At 42.0% G+C, this 20,718-nt stretch overlaps 1 protein-coding gene across 4 annotated transcripts in view; it reads right to left on the reverse strand.

Annotated features, from left to right (window-relative positions):
• Positions 1-20,718, reverse strand: part of celsr1a (cadherin EGF LAG seven-pass G-type receptor 1a) — a 369,401-nt gene that overhangs the window by 49,418 nt on the left and 299,265 nt on the right. For all 4 annotated transcript variants that reach the window (XM_063072573.1, XM_063072570.1, XM_063072574.1 and 1 more), the window contains exons 18-21: positions 14,355-14,449; positions 11,017-11,226; positions 4,142-4,325; positions 1,436-1,579 (exon numbers count right to left, since the gene is read on the reverse strand). In XM_063072573.1, coding sequence (XP_062928643.1) covers positions 1,436-1,579; positions 4,142-4,325; positions 11,017-11,226; positions 14,355-14,449 — 633 coding nt within the window. The remainder of the gene's footprint in view (positions 1-1,435; positions 1,580-4,141; positions 4,326-11,016; positions 11,227-14,354; positions 14,450-20,718) is intronic.

The following is a 20,718-nucleotide window of genomic DNA, read 5'->3' on the forward strand; positions in this document are numbered from 1 at the left end:
GTAGGCCATTCGGCCCTTTGAGCCTGCACTGCCATTCAGTATGATCATGGCTGATCATCCAACTCAATCGACATGATTTAGGTACAGAAAAAAACATCTTGTTACTTCATATTCATCATCAACATCATTATGTGCCAGGTCATATTGACGTGGGCCATCATGGTCTTATCCATGACCATGATTGTTCTTGGCAAATTTTTCTACAGAACTGGTTTGCCATTGCCATCTCTTGGGTAGTGTCTTTGCAAAATGAGTAACCCCAGCCATTAATAATACTGTTCAGAGATTGTCCGCCTGGCGTCAGTGGTCGCATAACTAGGACTTGTGATACTCATCAGCTGCTCATTCCACCATCCACCACCTGCTCCCATGGCTTCATATGACCTTCACTGGGGACCAAGCAGGTGCTACACCTTGCCCAAGGATGACCTGCAGACTAGTGGAGGGAAGGAGCACCTTACACCTCCTTTGGTAAAGACGTATCTCCACCTCACCACCAATTATTTCATATTATGTGAGGCAAACTGCTTTAATATAATTGTTTTTTGCAAATATATGAATGTGCTGACTCTTAGATGCAGCAATATCTCACACCAAAGAAACTTAAAATAAAACTGTGCATGACTTGCCTCACTTGTGAAAGAATTCTGCAAAGGGTTATGAAAAAAAATTGTTTTATTAATGGCAGAAGTCCCACATCACCAAAGTCCTTCAATATTAAAACTGTTGTGAAACTGATTAACACTTCCAGTGAATGTTTCTCTTCAAACACTTTCATTTTCCCCACAAATAGCTCTAATGAAAGGCTGAACAATTTATTTGATATATTAGGAGCCAGTGTTCAATTAAACTTCATTTTCAGAACAAAAGGAAAGTTGTCCAACATTGAAAGGCATTTTCTTCAGTAATGAAAATCTACACTCCAAATACAGCCAAGTGATTGAAATAAAAACATACTGTTTTTTTTAATGAACATTACTGTTTTATATCGTCTCCTTCAAGGTGATGTATCCATTTCCACATTGTTGTACAGGTCTGGGCAGCACCCCATCCAATGGGACACTCATACTGGAACCAGACCCTTCAGCCCACTGTTGATGCTATCACACTACCACCGATTAGGTGTTATCAGAAAATTCAGTTGTACAAGCAGTATGATTAAGTTTCATCTGCACCTCATCTAATTACTTAGGCAAACACACAGGTCTCAGCTTTATTGGTCAGATGTCAGGACTGGGCACTACTAACTGATTTATTTTCCCTTTCCATAAAAACCACTTCAGTTCTCAGACTGTTCAAATCAAGAGTTACAATACTAAAAAGGCAATGATCACTGATTTCCCGTGTCTTGTCTGCTCACATCTACTCTTGGAAGACACTCAACGCCCCATGATTTGAATGAAGTACTGTAAGAATAAGCTCGAAGCATTCTTACCTTGGTCATCTCCAGCTTTGAAGATAGCATTGGGAAAAAATACACTGGATTCAAGACCTTTGGGAATTTCTTCACGGATCTTCTCAAATTGCGGCATGCTAGTGCCTCCAAAGTTTGTTATCTTGAAAACATCAACTGCAATGACTACAAATGTGAGAACACATAAACATCAAGTTCAAGTACATGGGAAAAAGTACAGTCTTACATTATCAAGGATTGGTTGCTTCTGGTTTATTTACATGCTGTGATTTTTAAAACAAAAAGTATATATTTTTTGTGGTCAATTGATAGTCTTCATGATACTTGTGAAATAAGAGTACTGGACAAGGTTTTGGTTGTTTGGTCTAGTTTGTGTTTAATTGTTTAAAGGCAGCAGGTGTAACTACTGGCACTGTGATTCATTGGGCAGGCAATGAGAGAGAGTTATTACTGATGCCGGGCATCAATGGTCCTCTCATTCTTTACTGGCTGTGGTAAGTTTGGTAATAAGTCTGCATGGAGTGTGGCCTAACCTGAAGAAGACTCCTGTAGGAACCATATGTTTTGAGCTGTGTGCTTATCTTAACTAGACACATTAGTGGGGACATAGTAAAAGCAAAGGGATTAAGTTTCGTATTCTCGCCTATTTCAGGGCAGTGTGTAGCTTGGGACCATGGAGGTCATATCTTTGCTGACTGCTTAATATTGCTTCAAGATTGTATGTTAGCTAATGGTTAATAAGGGATTCGACTCTTCAGAACAATCACTTCATTGGAGCTGAGGGTGAGCCGCACAAGCATAACAACTTTGTCAGGAGTCACAGGCTGGCGACAATTGTTTTGGTCTGATTTTGGATCAATTTTTTTGGCCACTATAACCCCATTAAGGAACCAATAAGGCTACGTCCACACTACGCCCGATAATTTTGAAAACGCCGGTTTCGAGTAAAAACGACAGGCGTCCACACTAAGCGTTTTTCAAAATATCTCTGTCCACATTAGATGGATACTTGGGCGAATCTCCTCCTACTGGGCATGCGCAGGACACACAGAAAACAAGCGAAGAGGAAACAGTATACTTGGTGCGTGTTTGTCCAGTTACAGACTAGAAAAACTTAAAAGGAATTGCTGTTGACTCCCGCGCAAGAGGACTTAAAACTAAAAAAAAACAAATACTGGAGCATATGGAGGCAACCAACAGGGAGTGCACAGACAGTATGACCCGGCTGACGACGAACATTGAAAAACTGATGAACTCTATTGCATTAATAAAGCACCTTGTTAAATGTATAAAACATGACTGTGTCAGTGTTATCTTGTATTTCCATACAACGTTACATTAGGCTGTTACACATCTATTGTTAGAGAAGTACTTGCATAAATAGATAAACCACCTTGGTTCTTGGTTCTTGGTTCTTGATCCTCCAAAATATTCCGTATGGAATTTAAACTGGAGGTGGTGGAGGGTGTTTCCTGTCCTTACCTTCATACAAGCAAGGACAGAAAACAGGGCAAAGCGAGTATACTTATTTATTCAGTAAGCTATGGGTCGAAGTATTTGGTGAGTACATTTCTAACTCTTCTGGCTTCAGTCTCGCTGCCGTCTGTTCTGAAATTGTTAGGTTCTGCGAAGCGCAGAATCAAATATCACTGTGATGAGTGTACGCTCTAAACAATAAAGTAGTAATAATAATAAGGATAAGAATAATAATAAGAAAACAATGAAATGCCTCGCTGCCACCATCTGTTCCTGCACGTCATGACAGCGGTTTTAAAAAGCTCCGGTTACCCCGTACACACTGCAACGGATATTAGGCGTTTTCAGATTTATTCACTCTGGAGACCGTTTCTGAAAATCTCCGTTTTCGGGGGGCTAAAAACGCCGGTTCAGTGTGGACGGAAAGTCAAAATGAAGAGAAAAAGTTTTGTTTTCAAAATTATCTGGCGCAGTGTGGACGTAGTAACCTATGCATTAAGTCACGGTTGCTTAAATGTCGTTTGTATACAGAAAGCAACTTTATTCACTCAGATGTCTCTGAAATAAGGAGACGGTGGGATACGTATAACCAGATTGCTGAAAGAGAGTCTGACAAAAAAAAATGCATTCCCGATGCATGACACATGGATGATTGTGGCACAAGTTGGAAAGCTAAATGACTCATTGTGATTTTAAATAAACAGCCTACGATAAGGTTAAGAATTTTAATATATGATAGCTTGGATTCAAAATTTCAGGCTTGATACTTTGTGTTTGTCAATTTTAAATGCATGCAGATTTTTAACATGCTAAATCTTCAGATACTTGGGTAGAACTCCATAGAAAGCTCTTAGAGATGTTTGAGCCAAAGTATAGCCCTGGTAATGTTTTAAATGGGGAGGGTTTTGCTCCTCCTGGCCCACAAGTTGTGCTCTGGAGACAAAATTGTCATCACTTTGCTTCAGCTGCCAAGTTCCCCAAGGCTTGAGAAGTGCAGCCAGAAAGGCTAACCCGGCAAAGCTGGCTACATCCAGGAGGTTTTACCCTCAGTCTGTATATTGCCAATCTGCCTGTAGTGAGAGGTGGCTGTCCACCTCGTCACATTAAATCCGAAGTAGGCAAGCTGGGGCCAGATTTCAAATACTTTCTATCAAAGCCAACACAACATACTAATTTTTAAGCGATAAAATTCACTTCAGTGTTTCTAATGGACTATTTTCTGTAATTACGCAGCTCTGCCTCGTTACTCACTCAGATTTGCGGTGACAATGGTGAAGGGTCGGAGGTAGGTTTTCCTTAGGTTTCGGGCTACGGTGTGTGCATATTCCTCATAGTGTTTCATCAGATGCGCGGTGCCTCCTTCTGTCCGCTGGATCTGTTCCCAGTGATCCTTGTTCTGAGGATCCAAAATGGCACTAGCAGCTTTGACAATATTCTGAAATAAAAACCATGGGGCACACTTAAAACCAGTAAATTTGCCTTCCAACTGAGTTTATGCAGCGATAAGCATTACAAGATCCTCCTGTTTTATAAATAGTGGCCAAACTATCCGGCTGGGATTGGTGCCAGATACAGGAGATGTAGCAGCTCCTGACTTTCATTGCAATTACCAATGTACAGCATTGTTACTCTCTATGGTGCTGTATTATTTACAGATAATCTTTTAATCTTTTTTTTCACATTTGCAGCCAAAGTCTCTGATTAATATCCTCTCTAGAGCTGAATGCCTCAATATGCGACCAGCAATGTTGTAAACAATACTCCGTCTCTGAACACTAAAATCTCTATTTCGGGACATGAACTTGATGGGAACATTTTTCCTTAAACCACCAAAATTTAAATTACACCATGAAAGCATAAGGTGGGCTTAATCTTGTACCGTGGCTCTAAGCAGCCAACTGAAACACTCTTCAAATTGCAGATAAGATACTTCTGCTGTCAAAACTGAAACTCAGATACAGTTTACAGGTCATCTGTTTTGCACAGAAACCAAATCCACCTAATTTAGGAGGTCACAGTATGAAGCTTTAACTTTGTTTTAAAAGCTATCCTGAAGCAAATTTGTCAGTGGTACTAAGAATAAAAACTTAAAATACTGGCCTGTAATGTGACATGAAATTTAACGAGTACTGTTCAAAATTAATAATATATTCTTTCTAAATTGACACGTGTATCTGTTAAGTATGCTGGTGTTCAATGGATACATTAGTAGAGTAGAATAATGTTAGTGCAAGGAGAGAAATGGATATTCTAAATTTCTTTTAAACGTTCTGACGATTCCTATCTGTGTAAGGTACAGGAGTACAAGACTCATTGCTTTTCTTTGAGATTCTGAAAAACTCTTGTTTTCAATTGAAAACAGTAGTATGAACATCTAGTGCAGGAGTTCCCAATCTGGGGCCCATGGACCCCTTGCTTAATGGTATTGGTCCATGGCATAAAAAAGGTTGGGAACCCCTGATCTAGTGTTTCTGGATAGATTAGCCAACTCCTTCCAGCTGTCTAACTTGGCTTTCTAATGAGTTATTAAGACGAGACAAAGAACATCCCAGTGCTCCTGCAGAATGCTCTCCTGAAGTAGTATTAATAAAATGCTTATTGCCATGAGGGACCCAGGTCACCATGACCACCCATCAGATAACTTATAAGACCATAAGATACAGGAGCAGAATTAGGCCATTTGGTCCATTGAGTCCACTCCGCCATTTCATCACAACTAATCTATTTTCCCTCTCAGCCCCAATCTCCTGCCTTCTTCCTGTATCCCTTCATGCCCTGCTTAATCAAGAACCTATCAGCCTCTGCCTTGAATATACCCAATGACCCAACCTCCACAGCAATGAATTCCACAGATTCACCACTCTCTGGCTAAAGACATTCCCCCTTATCTCCATTCTAAAAGGACATCTCTCTATTCCGAGGTTGTGTCCTCTGGTCTTAGACTCCCCCACCATAGGAAACATCCTCTCCACATCCATTTTATTGGGGCCTTTCAACATTCAATCAGGTTTAATTCGGTCACCCCTCAATCTTCTCGTTCTAGTGAGTAGAGGTCCAGAACCATCAAATTCTCCACATGTGACAAGCCTTTCAATAACAAACATTTTCCGAAATGTCCTTTGAACCCTCTCCAATTATCAGCATATCCTTTCTTAGATAAGAGGCCAATAACTGCTCACAATACTCCAAGTGAGGCCTCACCTATGCTTTATAAAGCTTCAACGTTACACCCTTGCCCTTAGTTTCTAGTCCTCTCGAAATGAATGCTAACATCGCATTTGCCTTCCTCACCACCGACTCAACCTCCAAATTAATCTCCAGGGAATCATTCACAAGGATTCCCAACTCCCAAGTGTCTCAGTTTTTTGAATTTTCTCTCTATTTAGAAAATAGTCAACGCTTTCATTTTTTCTACCAAAATCCATGACCATACACTTCCCAACACTGTATTCCATCTGCCACTTCTTTACCCATTCCCCTAATCTGTCTAAGTCTTTCTGTAGCCTCTCTACTTCCTCAAAACTACCTGGCCTTCCATCTATCTTCTCATTGTTCACAAACTTGGACACAAAGCCATCAATCTTATCATCCAAATCACAGAGATATAATGTAAAAAGAAGCGATCCAGGCACAGGCCCCTGTGGAACCCACTGGTCACCGGTAGCCAACCAGAAAAGGCTCCCTTTATTCCTACTCTTTGCCTCCCGCCAATCAGCCAATGCTCTAGCTGTGCTAGTATCTTTCCTGTAATACCATGGGTTCTTAACTTGTTAAGCAGCCTCATGTGTGGCACCTTGTCAAAGGCTTTCTGAAACTCCAAGTGCACATCATCCACCGATTCTCCTTTGTCTATCCTTCTTACTACCTCTTCAAAGAGTTCCAACATGTGTGTCAGGGAAAACTTTCCCTTGAGGAAACCATGCTGACTATGGCCTATTGTCTCATGTACCTCCAAGTACCCCAAAACCGCATCCTCATCAATCGACTCCAACAGCTTCCCAACTATTGAGGTCAGTCCAACTGGCCTATAATTTCCTTTCTTCTGCCCCTCTCCCTTCTTGAAGAGTGGAGTGACATTTGTAATTTTCCATTCCTCCGGAACCATGCCAGAATCAAATGATTCTTGAAAGATCATTACCAAAGCCTCCACAATCTCTTAAGCCACTTCTTTCAGAACCCTACAGTGTATACCATCTGGTCCAGGTGACTTATCTACCTTCAGACCTTTCAATTTCTCAAGAACCTTCTCCCTACTAATGGCAACTTCACACACTTCAGACCCGTGACACTCTCAAACATCCAGCATACTGTTACTGTCTTCCACAGTGAAGACTGATAGAAAATACTTATTCAGTTTGTCCTTTTGCAGCTGTACATGCACAGTTAGAAAGACCCAGTATTATAAAATGTTGCAGGTTACTAAAGTACATCATGACAAGAAATTGTCACTCAGGAAAAATCAGCAAAATCATCCACAAGATTGACGTGCACTTGAACTTGAAACACAGCTGAGCAATTGACTTTGAGCACAGATTTACAATAAATGAGAAAATAACAGATTGAATGAAGCCACATTTTGCATAAAGCCCAAACCACTAGATTTTCCCCGTAGTTACACAGTCATAGTCATACTTCATTGATCCCCGGGGAAACTGGTTTTCGTTAGAGTCGCACCATAAATAATAAATAGTAATAAATCCATAAATAGTTAAACAGTAATATGTAAATTATGCCAGGAAATAAGTCCAGGACCAGCCTATTGGCTCAGGGTGTCTGACCCTCCAAGGGAGGAGTTGTAAAGTTTGATGGCCACAGGCAGGAATTACTTCCTATAACGCTCTGTGTTGCATCTCGGTGGAATGAGTCTCTGGCTGAATGTACTCCTGTGCCCACCCAGAACATTATGTAGTGGATGGGAGCCATTGTCCAAGATGGCATGCAACTTGGACAGCATCCTCTTTTCAGACACCACCATCAGAGAGTCCAGTTCCATCCCTACAACATCACTGGCCTTATGAATGAGTTCATTGATTCTGCTGGTGTCTGCTACCCTCAGCCTGCTGCCCCAGCACACAACAGCAAACATGATAGCACAGGCCACCACAGACTCATAGAACATCCTCAGCATCGTCCAGCAGATGGTAAAGGACCTCAGTCTCCTCAGGAAATAGAGACGTCTCTGACCCTTCTTGTAGACAGCCTCAGTGTTCTTTGACCAGTCCAGTTTATTGTCAACTCGTATCCTCAGGTATTTGTAATCCTCCACCATGTCCTGGATGGAAACAGGGGTCACCGCTACCTTAGCTCTCCTCAGCTCTACCACCAGCTCCTTAGTCTTTTACACATTAAACTGCAGATAATTCTGCTCACAGCATGTGACAAAGTTTCCTACCGTAGCCCTGTACTCAGCCTTATCACCCTTGCTGATGCATCCAACTATGGCAGAGTCATCAGAAAACTTCTGAAGATGACAAGATTCTGTGCAGTAGTTGAAGTCCGAGGTGTAAATGGTGAAGAGAAAGGGAGACAAGACAGTCCCCTGTGGAGCCCCAGTGCTGCTGATCACTCTGTCGGACACACTCAGCTTAAAATAACCTACAAAATACACTGCCCAATACAAGTTCAATACAATTGCAGCAAAAAAAACCATCAGTTACGACAGATTTTAGAGGCGGCAGCAACTCCAGCTATAAGTCGTCTTTGGGTAAATGTGACAGATGTATCTCCTTGGGCAGTAATGAGGAAAGAGCTGGGCAGCACATTAAGACCATTAATGCTGATAACAGGGTTAATGATTAAGGTCTGAACTGAGATCTTGTGAATTTACATATTTACATGATGCTGTTACTTAAAGATTCTCCCGACCTGAACCATGTTACTGAGGTCAGGATAGAAAGTTACAGAAAACAGGGCAATAAAAAGAAAACACATTTGAATATTGGTAGAGGAGGTTGATCTGCAACTTTGGGATTTGCACGTTCATCCAAAGTCTTGATGAGAGAAACTGGAAATTCAGCACAGAATAGCTGACCAAACACAGTCAAGTCTGGGCCATTAAGTTCTTTTTAATTTAATTTTTATTTTTTATTTGATTTAGAGATACAGTGCAGAATAGACCCGTCTGGCCCATTGAGCGTGCCACCCAACAATTCCCCCAATTGACCGCTAGCCTAATCACAGGACAACTGGTATGTCTTTGGAATGTGGGAGGAAACCTGAGCACCCGGAGGAAACCCACGCAATCACGGGGAGAACAAACAGACTCCTTACAGGCAGCAGTGGGAATTGAACCATGGTTACTGGCACTGTAAAGCGTTGTGCTAACCACTACACTACCAGGCTGTTCACCTTTGTAATTTTCTTTTACCATGCCAGATGGATTTCTGCATCTTTTGTTTCAAAATGTTCCATTTAACCTTTGGGATTTACTACTGAAGCTACCGATAGACAGGTTAATCTACTTTATAACTGCATTTTTGAGGCAACGGAGGGAAGAAATTCAAGGAATTGGAATAAAATAAAGTTAAAATCTGCCTTGAAACTACTTAACACATTCAATATGAAAATCTGCCAATTCCAATGTCTCAGACTAGCAATAAATGCAGTACCCTGACAAAATCTTTGAACAAAATTATCAAAGGAAAATCAGAAGATTTCAAACTACCTGGCAGGAGGCTGTCAAGGGTGAAGAATTTGTATGTTCCAAACATAAAGTTTGCTCAATGCATCTCCAGAGAAATGAAATGAGGGATGAAAATATACCATAAACTTTTGCTTAGATTGATGTAGTATATTACTGATTGGAAAGATTATGTCTGTATCGGAGGTAGAAGACAGTACGAAATATAGTCGAAATTGCCTTCTTTAGAAAAGCTTGAAAAATAATTCACAGATGCAGTGAGCAACAGGAAGCCTTAAGAGAAATGAGCTGTTAGGTTGGTTATGACCAAAAAAAAGTGGCTGGAGTCCCTTATCACTTCAGTGCAAGGGTGTTCATTATGTGCATCAAAAATCAAACTTACAAAAATTATTGAAAGTAGTGAAAAGAAAAATACCAATATTTACAAGTAAATACAATAATCGCTCTGCACTTATTCTTGTCCAGTGTGAACACCTCTCAGTTCCTATCTCTCTCTCCCGTACTGAGGGCACTCACCTCCATTTTTCACACCAGACCATACCACCTTTGATTACCAACAAAGTTCACTTCAGACGACACATGAAGTAGAACATGATGCACCACACAATGGAATTACAACGATATTACCAAATAAACAGAAGTATCCACATTAATTGCAGCATGCCAACAACATAGACACATTTACCTATCCCCATTACTAAAGCCTTGGGAGAGATGAAGGCTGCGGGAGTAAACCCGGACAGAAAATCCAGAGTGGAGCCCCTGAGGTGGGTGGACACCACTGAATATCCTTCCTCCAGCTCCTGCATCCAAGCTGGTGCCAAATGTATTGATGAGGAAGTCTGCAGATACTGGAATTTCAAGCAACACACATAAAAGTTGCTGGTGAACACAGCAGGCCAGGCAGCATCTATAGGAAGAGGTACAGTCATTGTTTCGGGCCGAGACCCTTCATCGGGACTGATTTCTTTGCTTTCCTTTGGACTACACCGGTGAGGCAGAGTGGGGAATCTTGATGACTGGGCATCCCAAGATCTCCATACCTTGCACCCAGGCTTGCGACCCGGAGAGGTCTTTTTCCATTGCTCTCGAGACAGACTGATGCCATTACCAACACTAAAGAGTTGGAATATTCTGCCATGTATGGCGGGAAAAAAACCAACCTAAGCGCATCCCGGACCCTTCATGTGAATATACCGAAAAGACATTGAAGTGTGGACACTCAGCACAACGACAGCAGATTGACAGGGAGAGTGCGCGCGTGTGTGTGTGTGTGTGTGTGTGTGTGAGAGAGAGAGAGAGTGTGAGAGAGAAAGAATGAGGGAGGGAGAGAGTGAGTGAGTGAGTGTGTGTGAGTGGTGTGTGTGAGAGAAAGAGAAAGAGAGAGAGAAAATGAGAGAGAATGCACATATGTAAGGAGTACGTTTACCTAACGTACTCTGTCATATAAGGATATAAAAATAAACAACGCAGCAGTTATACCAACCTCATTAAATTCTACATCCTGAGTTGCTGCTAGTTCAAAGTCCTGCTGGTTTCCTTCATACTGAAGAATCCACTTTATCAGCTTGTAGGCTATCTTCACATCATTCCCATAATATGTTGGTGTGTGCTTGGTGGCATTCTCTAGCATGCTGGCAAGTTTCTTTGAATTATGTGTATCCATCTTGGTTTCATTGCGATGGAGTTTTTCCATCTATTTAAAGAATGCAAAAAAAAAATCATTGACATCACAACCAAAAAACCGGAAGATCAATCTGAATAAACAATGGCCTACATTTATAAATTAAGCATTCTCTTGCCTCCATGTCACTGAATCAGCCATGATAGGATGGCAGATTCGATGGGCTGAATGGCTTAATTCTGCCCCTTATCTCATATGGTCTTCCTGGAGAACGGGGTTGGGAGGAATAATAAATCAGCCATGATGGAATGCTGGACCACACTCAATGGGCTGAATGGCAGAAGTCTGATCCTATGTCTTCTAGTATTTAAAAAGCACAACCCAACAGAGGATGAAGTACATAAAGACTTTTAAAATCACAGAATGCTACAGCTAATACTCCCTCAAGGTTAAATGACCAGTTAATACACTTTTCTTGCTGCTGAATTGTGAATAATTAATTAAAAGGATCCTTGGAAAATCGTGTTGCTCTGCATTATGTATTAGCATGGCGTCTCTTACATCCACATCGGCATGATTTAGTATCTTACTGGACTATGCAGTCAACACTCTGACTGCACAGCATTCCCTTAATAATTCCCGGGGCCTGGAAATGTCCTGTACAACTCTGAAGGAAATGGAGACACAAGAAAAGTAGCACATTTGGAAATCTAGAATAATATATAAAATACCGGAGGAACTCAGTGAAGCTAGCAGTATCTATGGAGGGAAATGGAGAGCTGACATTTCAGATTAAGCCCCCTCATTAGGACAAGGGGAATAGTATTTGTAATTAAGATGCAAGTTAGCTTAAGCTGAAGGTGAGAGATCTTTTGCACGTTTATGCATGTCCTAACACTCAGAGGGATATTCAAGTTCTGCATTTCTTCCAGAATTTTTGCTTGCCTCAGCCCCTTTGTACTTGTGTGAGCCTTACCAGAGTGAGCCAACGATGGTGAAATGGCCCAAATTATTCACCCATGTGACCTTTGAACTCAATGGTGTGGAAAAACAATAGTTCTTATTCCTCCAGTTCCCAACCTGCTGAGTTCCTCCAGCGTGTTGTGAGAGTTCTTATTTACTCATAGAACAGGTTTTGGCAGCCATATATCTTCTGATCAGTGAACTTAAGTGTCAACACTCAAAATGCATTCTTTGTCTTCACTGCAAATTGCTATATGAATCACAAACTTTCCTAAGTGCTTGGACGGTTTTGCCTGTGGACCTCAAATTCAGAATCACTTTCTACTTCTTAGCCTCAGGATATGTGCAGGCTGCTGCTACTGATCTCTCAACATCTCATTGGTTTCTGCTCATTGGTACATTGGACAGATCACCCTAACTCTGAGAATGAACACCCCACCCCATCCAAGTTCTCTTTATCCCACAGAAGCAATGAACATGGAGAGGCAAGATAAATAGACTGGGGGATCATTAAGGCCCCAAACAGTCCTTCCAGGTGAAGCAATGCTTCACTTGAAAATCTTTTGGCTCATCTACTGTACCTGGTGATGTGCCCCTCCCCTTTACATCGGTGAGACCCAACATAAATTGGGGGATTGCTTTGTCGAGCACCTCTGCTCCATTCGCCAAAAGCAGAATTTCCTGGTGGCCAAACATTTTAATTCCTATCCCCATTCCTGTTGTGACATCTTACTCCGTGCCATCCTCTTTTGCCATAGAGGCCGCTCTCAGGGTGGAGGAGCAACACCTCATATTCCGTCTAGGTAGCCTCCAACCTGATTGCATGAACACTGATTTCTCCTTCTGGTAATATTTTCCCTCCTCCTTCCCTCTTCTACTCCCTACTCTGGCCTCTTACCTCTTCTTCTCACCTGTCTATCATCTCCCCCTGGTGCCTCTCCTCCTTCCCTTTCTCCCATGGTCCACTCTACTATCAGATTCCTTCTTCTCCATCCCTTTACCCTTCCCACCCACCTGGCTTCACCTATCACCTTCTAGCTAGTCTTCCTTCCCCTTCTTCCCACCTTTTTATTCTGGCATCTTCCCCCTTCACTTCCAGTCATGATGAAGGGCCTCGGCCCAAAAGGTTAACTGTTTATTCGTTTCCATAGGTGCTGACTGAGCTGCTGAGCTCCCCCAGCATCTTATGTGTGTTGCCGTGGTAATACTACATATGTTCCTGTTCAAACCCTATCCAGGTCCCTCTCAGCCTGGGCGAGATTTATCCCATGCATATCCAATCAATCCAGCACCCACTCTTTAAACAGTAATATTCCCCTCTAACTGCAAGAGTGCTTCTATGTTTCGGTATATTTTTTGCCTCCATATTTGCAGCTGCTATTCTAAATGCTGGCAGCTGTGAGAACTTGCAACAGAAAGGTCAGCAATCAAAATGGCACACAGAGGATTTATGCAGGGAACCCTTACAACATTGTTCTATGTATTTACAAATGAAGACCACATTTTTATGCCACTTTCAAAAGCATCTTTAGGATAGTCTGCAGTGCTGTTTTATTACTATTTATTGTAATAAAGCAACTGTAGCTCCTAAAGTGTCAGTTTGGAAGATATCATCAGGTTTCTCGATTATGGGCTCTGGCCCTCTGATGCAAGAAGCATGAATAGACGTTGATGAGAGGTATTGAAGGATGATGATTCTCCAAAAACTTAAGACTGACATTTGTTCTAACTAACCTTATAAAAGCACAATAGGAAAGTATTATTGTTTTGCGGGATCAAAAAGCATCAGTTGGAAAGCCTGAGCAGAAATGCATGCCAAAGACTACTCAAGAGAAAATGGAGTCTCCGCACATGGCATGATGGGAAGGTTTATCATTGGTAAGAATGGAAAAAAATTGTGAAAATGATACAAAAAAAAAGACTTGAGTTGCAGCAAAGGCTTACTCAGCTGCTTTACGGGTCACTGCAGCTTAAGTCAAGTACAGCACATTTCCTGTAGTCTATGAGGACAAACAGACTACATCACAAAGTACTGACAGAGGAAGGAGAAATCAGATTGTACCCAGAAATTTGAGAAAGGCAAAGCCACCTGCCAATTCATCAAAATTATCTAAATCTCTCTGCATACATGCCTTTCAGTGTATTCTGTTTTTAATTCACACCTGCAGCTTCTGCAGTATTTTATTTTACATTACTGTTTTAGTGGCATCACTGACATGTACAATAAGAGGACCTACAATAGACTTGAGCTGAATGAAGGTAAGCGTGGTGCAGTTGAAAAGGTCAGGGGGAAGCCAGCCTTTCTCCTCGTTGCAGTGACGAATCGCAGTGCCTGTAAAGCAAAATTGAGACCTGATTACCACTGAGCCTTTGCTCATTACTTTAATAACAAACAGTACATTGAAACACCTTCAAGGTGACAACCACACACGTTACAGCCAATGCAATATTACTGCACAGTACAAGCTCTTTGGCCCATGATGTCATGGCAAACCTTCTTACCCTTCTCTCTCACATAGCCTTCCATCTTTATTTTATCTATGTGCCTGTCTAAGGATCTCTTAAATGTCCCTAATGTATGGATCTGCCTCTACCACCAGTCCTGCCAGTGCGGTCCATACACCTACCTCTGACATTGCCTCTATACTTTCCTCTAAAAACTTTAAAGTTATGCCCTTTTGTGTGAGCCATTTCCGTCTTAGGAAAAAGTCTCTGGCTGTCCACTCTACTTACGTCTCATATCTTGTATACCTCTACCAGGTCACCTCTCCTCACCCTTCTCTCCAAAGAGAAAAACCCCAGCTCACTCAGCCTATCCTCAAAAGACATGCCTTCACATATGACCTTTTTTTAAATCTCTGAACGGCCTTACCCTGACTTCAGTCATCTTCCTGTTCTTCATGTATGTGTGGAACACCTTGGGATTTTCCTTAATCCTCCTTCTCATGTCCCATTCACGCTCTCCTAAATCCATTCTTAAACTCCTCCCCAGCTAACCTTTAACTCCCGAGAGCTTATCTGATCCATGCTTCCTTAACCTCAAGTACACTTCTTTCTTCCTCTTGTCTGGGTGTTTCAGATCTTCAATCATATGTGGTTGCTTCAGCCCACTGTACCTCAATGGTAGAATCCCACGCAAGTGTTCTCTACACAACCTCCACACTTCTGCTGTGCATTTCCAAGTACATTGGTTCCAAATTTACGCTCCCAAGTTCCTGCCTCATAGCATAATTCCCCCTTCCGCAAGTCAATACCTTCCCATACTGTCTGCTCCTATGCCTGTCCAAGGCTAAGGTAAACGTCAGGGATTTGTAGACACCATCTTCAAAATGCTCACTTGCTGAGAGATCGGTCACCTGACCAGGGTCATTGCCTAGTACCACATCCAAAAAGGCCTCAACTCGAGTCAGTCTGAATAGGTATTGTGTCTGGAATACTTCTTGGACACACCTAACAAATTCTTCCCCATCTAAACCTTTTTCACTAAGTAGCTGCCAATCAGCATCAGGGAAGATGAAGTCACCCATGACAAAAAAAAACCCTATTATTTTTTCCTCCTGAAGTTTCGCACCTCAGTGTCTCTGTTGCTATATGGGGTCTGTCCAATAGAATTTCTAACTTCCACCCACACTGACAATCACTCCCTTCCTGCATTTGTGACACTATCCCTAATTAGCAATGCCACTCCTCACCTCCTTTACCTCCCTCCTTGCCCCTTTTGAAACATCTCAACTCCAGAACATTCCACAGCCATTCCTGCCCTGTGACATCCAAGTCCTGTAATGGCCAATACATTGTAGCTCCATATACTAACCCATTCCTTAAGTTTATCACCCATGTTCTGCTGCTTCTCCTGTTAAATAGACACTTTTCAACCCATCTAACTGACAGTAGTTATGCCCGTCCCAGGATGTCTCTCCTGCCTCACAGTTTCCTTAAGGTTATTATAGCCAGAGGTGGAAGCACAGATAAGCTCCCACTATGTATTAAATAAATGTTCCCAATGGCACATGACTCAAATGGCCTCCAACAACCAAGCACAGCTCCTGGCCTTCATGCATGGCTTAGCTACTAAGCCCAATGCAACTGTTTCGACTGACAGAGAAAGGGACAAAGGTGGGTTACTGGGGTCTTAAAACCAGTCGCTTCAGGCAGATGGGTCTCGTCAGCCATGATTGGCAGCTCATCTAGGAGAAGGAAAACTCTGATCTCAAATCTCCACTGGCTTGCTGCTATACCCACTTATGGGAAGGCTTCAGAAGTAAACTCTCTGGAGAAAAATCCAGAGCTGGAGTCCCTAAGGCAGTCCTATATTGATTTCAATGCTGATTGACTACTCCTGAGACGCTGCTGGTGCCAAACTGCATTGGTCACTGCCATTCCTTTGGGTTCATCAGAGGCATGGAGAGGGGGAGCTTGCTCCATGGGCAACAGCTTGCTCTCCATATCGTACTGCCCAGGCTTGTGTACTTAGGCAGCTAGGATGCAATATCCACAGTAGATGCTGACTATCAGAGGCCTCCTTCCTCATAGTCTCTCTACAGGTTGCATCTACTTTTAGTTCAACTGCCCCCATCCTCTGATATACTACTCTGGGTCCCATCCCTTTGGCAAACCAGCTTAAACCCTCCCCAACAACTCCAGAAAACATGCCCACAGGGATATCGGTCCCCTCAAGTTCAGCTGTAACCCCTCACATTTGTACAATCATACCATTCCCCGAAGAAGTCCCAATGATATTGGCTTAGAGAACTGTGAGACCAAGGCTGCAGAAATGTGTGTGAGGGGAAGGATGACAAAGTGTGGGGGAGAATCAGCCTGGAGGAGAATATTCGATACCTTACTTATAATTAACAACTTTATGCATGAAAATAACATCTATGAATTCACTTCAATTTCTGGCAGCAATGCATATGGAACCCAAACAAAAGTTGCTGTAAAAATCCAGCTGGAGCTGTTGCCCGTTGATTAAACAGAACATTTAACTGCTGATTGGCACCTCTGGGTGTGTTGATTTTTTAAAATGAAAATATCTGTCACAGATTGCACTCAACTCCAGTCAACTTGCTGGCCATTCAAATTCATTCAAGAGTTCCCACATTTGGACAGATTTACAAGTAAATGCACTTTGTCAACTGTTTGATTTAAGACATATTTTAATGTTGCACCAATGCAACTGAACATGCTGAAAATAGATTGTATGCAAGTCAATATACAACTGTCACAGGAAAGCAGCATCCTTTGTAATTGAACTCTGACCAAACGGTGACATACTGTATATGTACTTAGATAATAAATTTGCTTTGAACTTTTGAGCTTTAGTATTTTCTGTTGCCTCAGAGATGATCTGAGTACAGACCCTGAGATGTGGATGGTGAATTCTAGCTGACAGGGTTATAGAATTACATCGGGAAAGACAGAGACTTTTGGCTGTTTCCTTCTTTGGCATTTTTCAGATAAGAGCATCCCACTTAGGCTTTTTGCCTAAACTCATTGTAGAAAAAAAAATTGACTCCTTTTCAAGACAAAATTTTAATGACTCTAAATAAAATAGGGTTAAAGAAAGAATATTTGGTAGGCCAAACAACAGATGGTTTCTGTGCCATGATTTTTCGTTAGAATGTTCAAATCACATACACTGTCTCACTCTCAACAAGTGTTTCCTGACATTAAGTATTTCTGGGATTTTCCATTTCGGTTCTGATTTCCTGCATTAGAAGAACAGTATATGATTTTGTTTTCTTATATTTAATAATCAAGCTAACTTTGAACTTGTAAACATCAAAATATCCAGAGAAGAACCAACATATTTCACAAATGAATGAACTCTCACCGATTTATCTGAGGTTCTTCACTCTTGTTCTCTGTATAGTTATTTAATTGTGCACAATTTGATTAAGAATGCTCTAGTATTTCATGAAAACGTGACAGAAAGTCCAAGGTAGACGTTAGATACTTAAGGCTATTGTGTCAAGAAGCAGGCATTATAAAGGGACAGAGGTAAAAAGCAGACAGATGCAGCTTGACACACTGAGTACTTCCATCAAAGACTGTTTTAGCTTTATTTGTCACACGTAAATCAAAGCATACAGTGAAATATGTCATTGGCATTAAATCAAATCAGCGACGATTGTGCTGGGAGGCCCACAAGTGTCACCACATTTCTGGTGTCAGCAAAGCATGCTCACTAACCCTAACCGGATGCCTTTGGAATGTGGGAGGGAACTGGAGCACCCGAAGGAAATCATGGTCACAGGAAGAATGTACAAACTCTTACAGGCAGTGGTGGAAATCTTACAGCTGATGCCCCACATTCAAGCTTCTGCAGTCTCTTGTGTCTCTATCAGACGTTATAAAAACTTTCCAATATTCCATTTCTTCAATACACACTGTTCTTCTTCCAAGTATTGTAATTTTTCATCTGAATTTCAACTATTTACTCTAGAATGTCTTTTATTGCACTTGACTGCAGTACTGTTTGAATTATATTCCATAACAGTGAGGATCTGGGCAGGTTTAATGAAAGGCTGAGAACAACTAGTGAACCCAGGTCATATTGTGACTTTTGTTAGCTTACTTTCCACCACAAGTTGAACAAACAACAAATGTCAGGAATTTAAATTGTGATGGTTAAATATTACTCAGTTCATACACCTGGAACAAAGAATCCAATTCAACCAGTACTGAAAGGTCACACACCTTATTGAAAGTTAAGAAAAAAATATGGGCCAATCACAGCCAGCACAAATTTATTGAAGTCAAATTGCGTTTAACTCTCGATCAAGTTATTTGATCGATTACTGAAGAATCCATGAAGGTACTGACATATACCTTGAATATTGAGACCTAGAGAGTCAACATACATATGCAAACTAGCACTGACTAAGATGTGAGCTGAAATTATCCCATTATTCCAATGCCAAATATTGTAATTAGTTTTATGGAGCATTAACAATGACCATCCCCAAAAAAAATCAGTAAGAGCCTTGGAGTGTAATTTCAGTAGCATGGATCTTTCGGAGATTAAGAAACGTATACAATAGTCTGGATGGCAGGATGGAGATATGTCTCTACCAAAGGAGGTGTAGGGAAGGGGTCCCCAACCTTTCTTGCACTGCGGACCGGTTTAATATTGACAATATTCTTGCGGACTGGCTGACCAGGGGGGTCGGGGTAGGGTTGCCAACGGACAAGAGTAGCAGTCAAATGCGTTGTTTACCCAGAAAGACTACAATGGCCATGAAGCCTTGCATGTGCACCAGTGCGCATGCGCATTGTGACCTGCCGATTCCCGCCCCGCCCGTCCGCCACCCCCAGCAAATCCTTTTTGGCGATTCTGTTCATGGGGGTGGGTGTTAATCACTACTGGAATATAGGCGATAAGTGGGTAATACACTCAATTTTGTTTCTAAAAAGGTTTATCTAACGAATTTAATATTAAGCACACAGCGCATATTTTCCTCGCATGAATATAATGATAAGTCAATTATCAGGGGAGGACAGGGGAGCTTCAAGTGTTGAACGAACTTCCAGTATAAGTGGTAGAGGCAGGTTCGATATTATCATTTAAAGAAAAATTGGATAGGTATATGGACAGGAAAGGAATGGAGGGTTATGGGCTGAGTGCCGGTTGGCGGGACTAGGTGAGAGTAGCGTTCGGCACGGACTAGAAGGGCCGAGAAGGCCTGTTTCCGTGCTGTAATTGTTATAGGGTCACCTATAAGTCAATAGCATCATAACATTTTAAGTAATGTTTGGATATTAAACACACAGCACATATTTCCCCCGTAAGAACACATAAAATCATTGCAACACACCAATATCGCTGAATCAGTGGGAGCCCTGAGCTTGTTTCCCTGCAACAACACGGTCCTATTGAGGGGTGATGGGAGACATCGATACTCCAAGGGGGTTCCTTATGTCCAGTCTATTCCGCAGTTTCGTTTTCGTTGCATTCATTGCAGAAAACTTCACTTCTCAGAAAAATGTTGGAAATGAAAGCAACGTTTTCAGTGCTTTCGTGGCTATCTCAGGATATTTAGCCTTGACTTTGATACAAAATGCCGACAGAGATGTTATGTCAAACATACTTTTCAGCCCGTCGTCATTTGCAAGCTTGAGGAGTTGATCTCCTTCCCACCCTGACACAGATGACGCGCGGGTCACAACCTCGCATGTGTAATGGCTGATCAGTGGCCGTGACAGGGAATGAGGAAAGGTGCAGCTGACTCATATCGCCAAATCATATCGCTTCCTCGCTGCCCGGTAGCGCATGCTCTGCGGCCCGGTACCGGTCCGTGGTCCAGTGGTTGGGGACCGCTGGTGTAGGGTGCTCCTTCCCTCTACTAGCCTGCAGGTCACACTTGGGCAAGGTGTAGCACCTGATCAGGGTCATGTGGAGCCATGGGAGCAGGTGGTGGATGGTCATATGAGCAGCTGCTGCATATCACAAATCCTGGCTATGTGACCATTGATGCCAGGTAGACAATCTCTGAGTGTTGATAATGGCTAGGATCACCCATCTTGTAAGGACACTGCCCAGAAGAAGGCAATGGCAAACCACTTCCATAGAAAAATTTGCCAAGAATAATCATGATCAAA

This window comes from Mobula hypostoma, chromosome 20 (assembly GCF_963921235.1).
Source record: "Mobula hypostoma chromosome 20, sMobHyp1.1, whole genome shotgun sequence".
Classification (NCBI taxonomy): Eukaryota; Metazoa; Chordata; class Chondrichthyes; order Myliobatiformes; family Myliobatidae; genus Mobula; species Mobula hypostoma.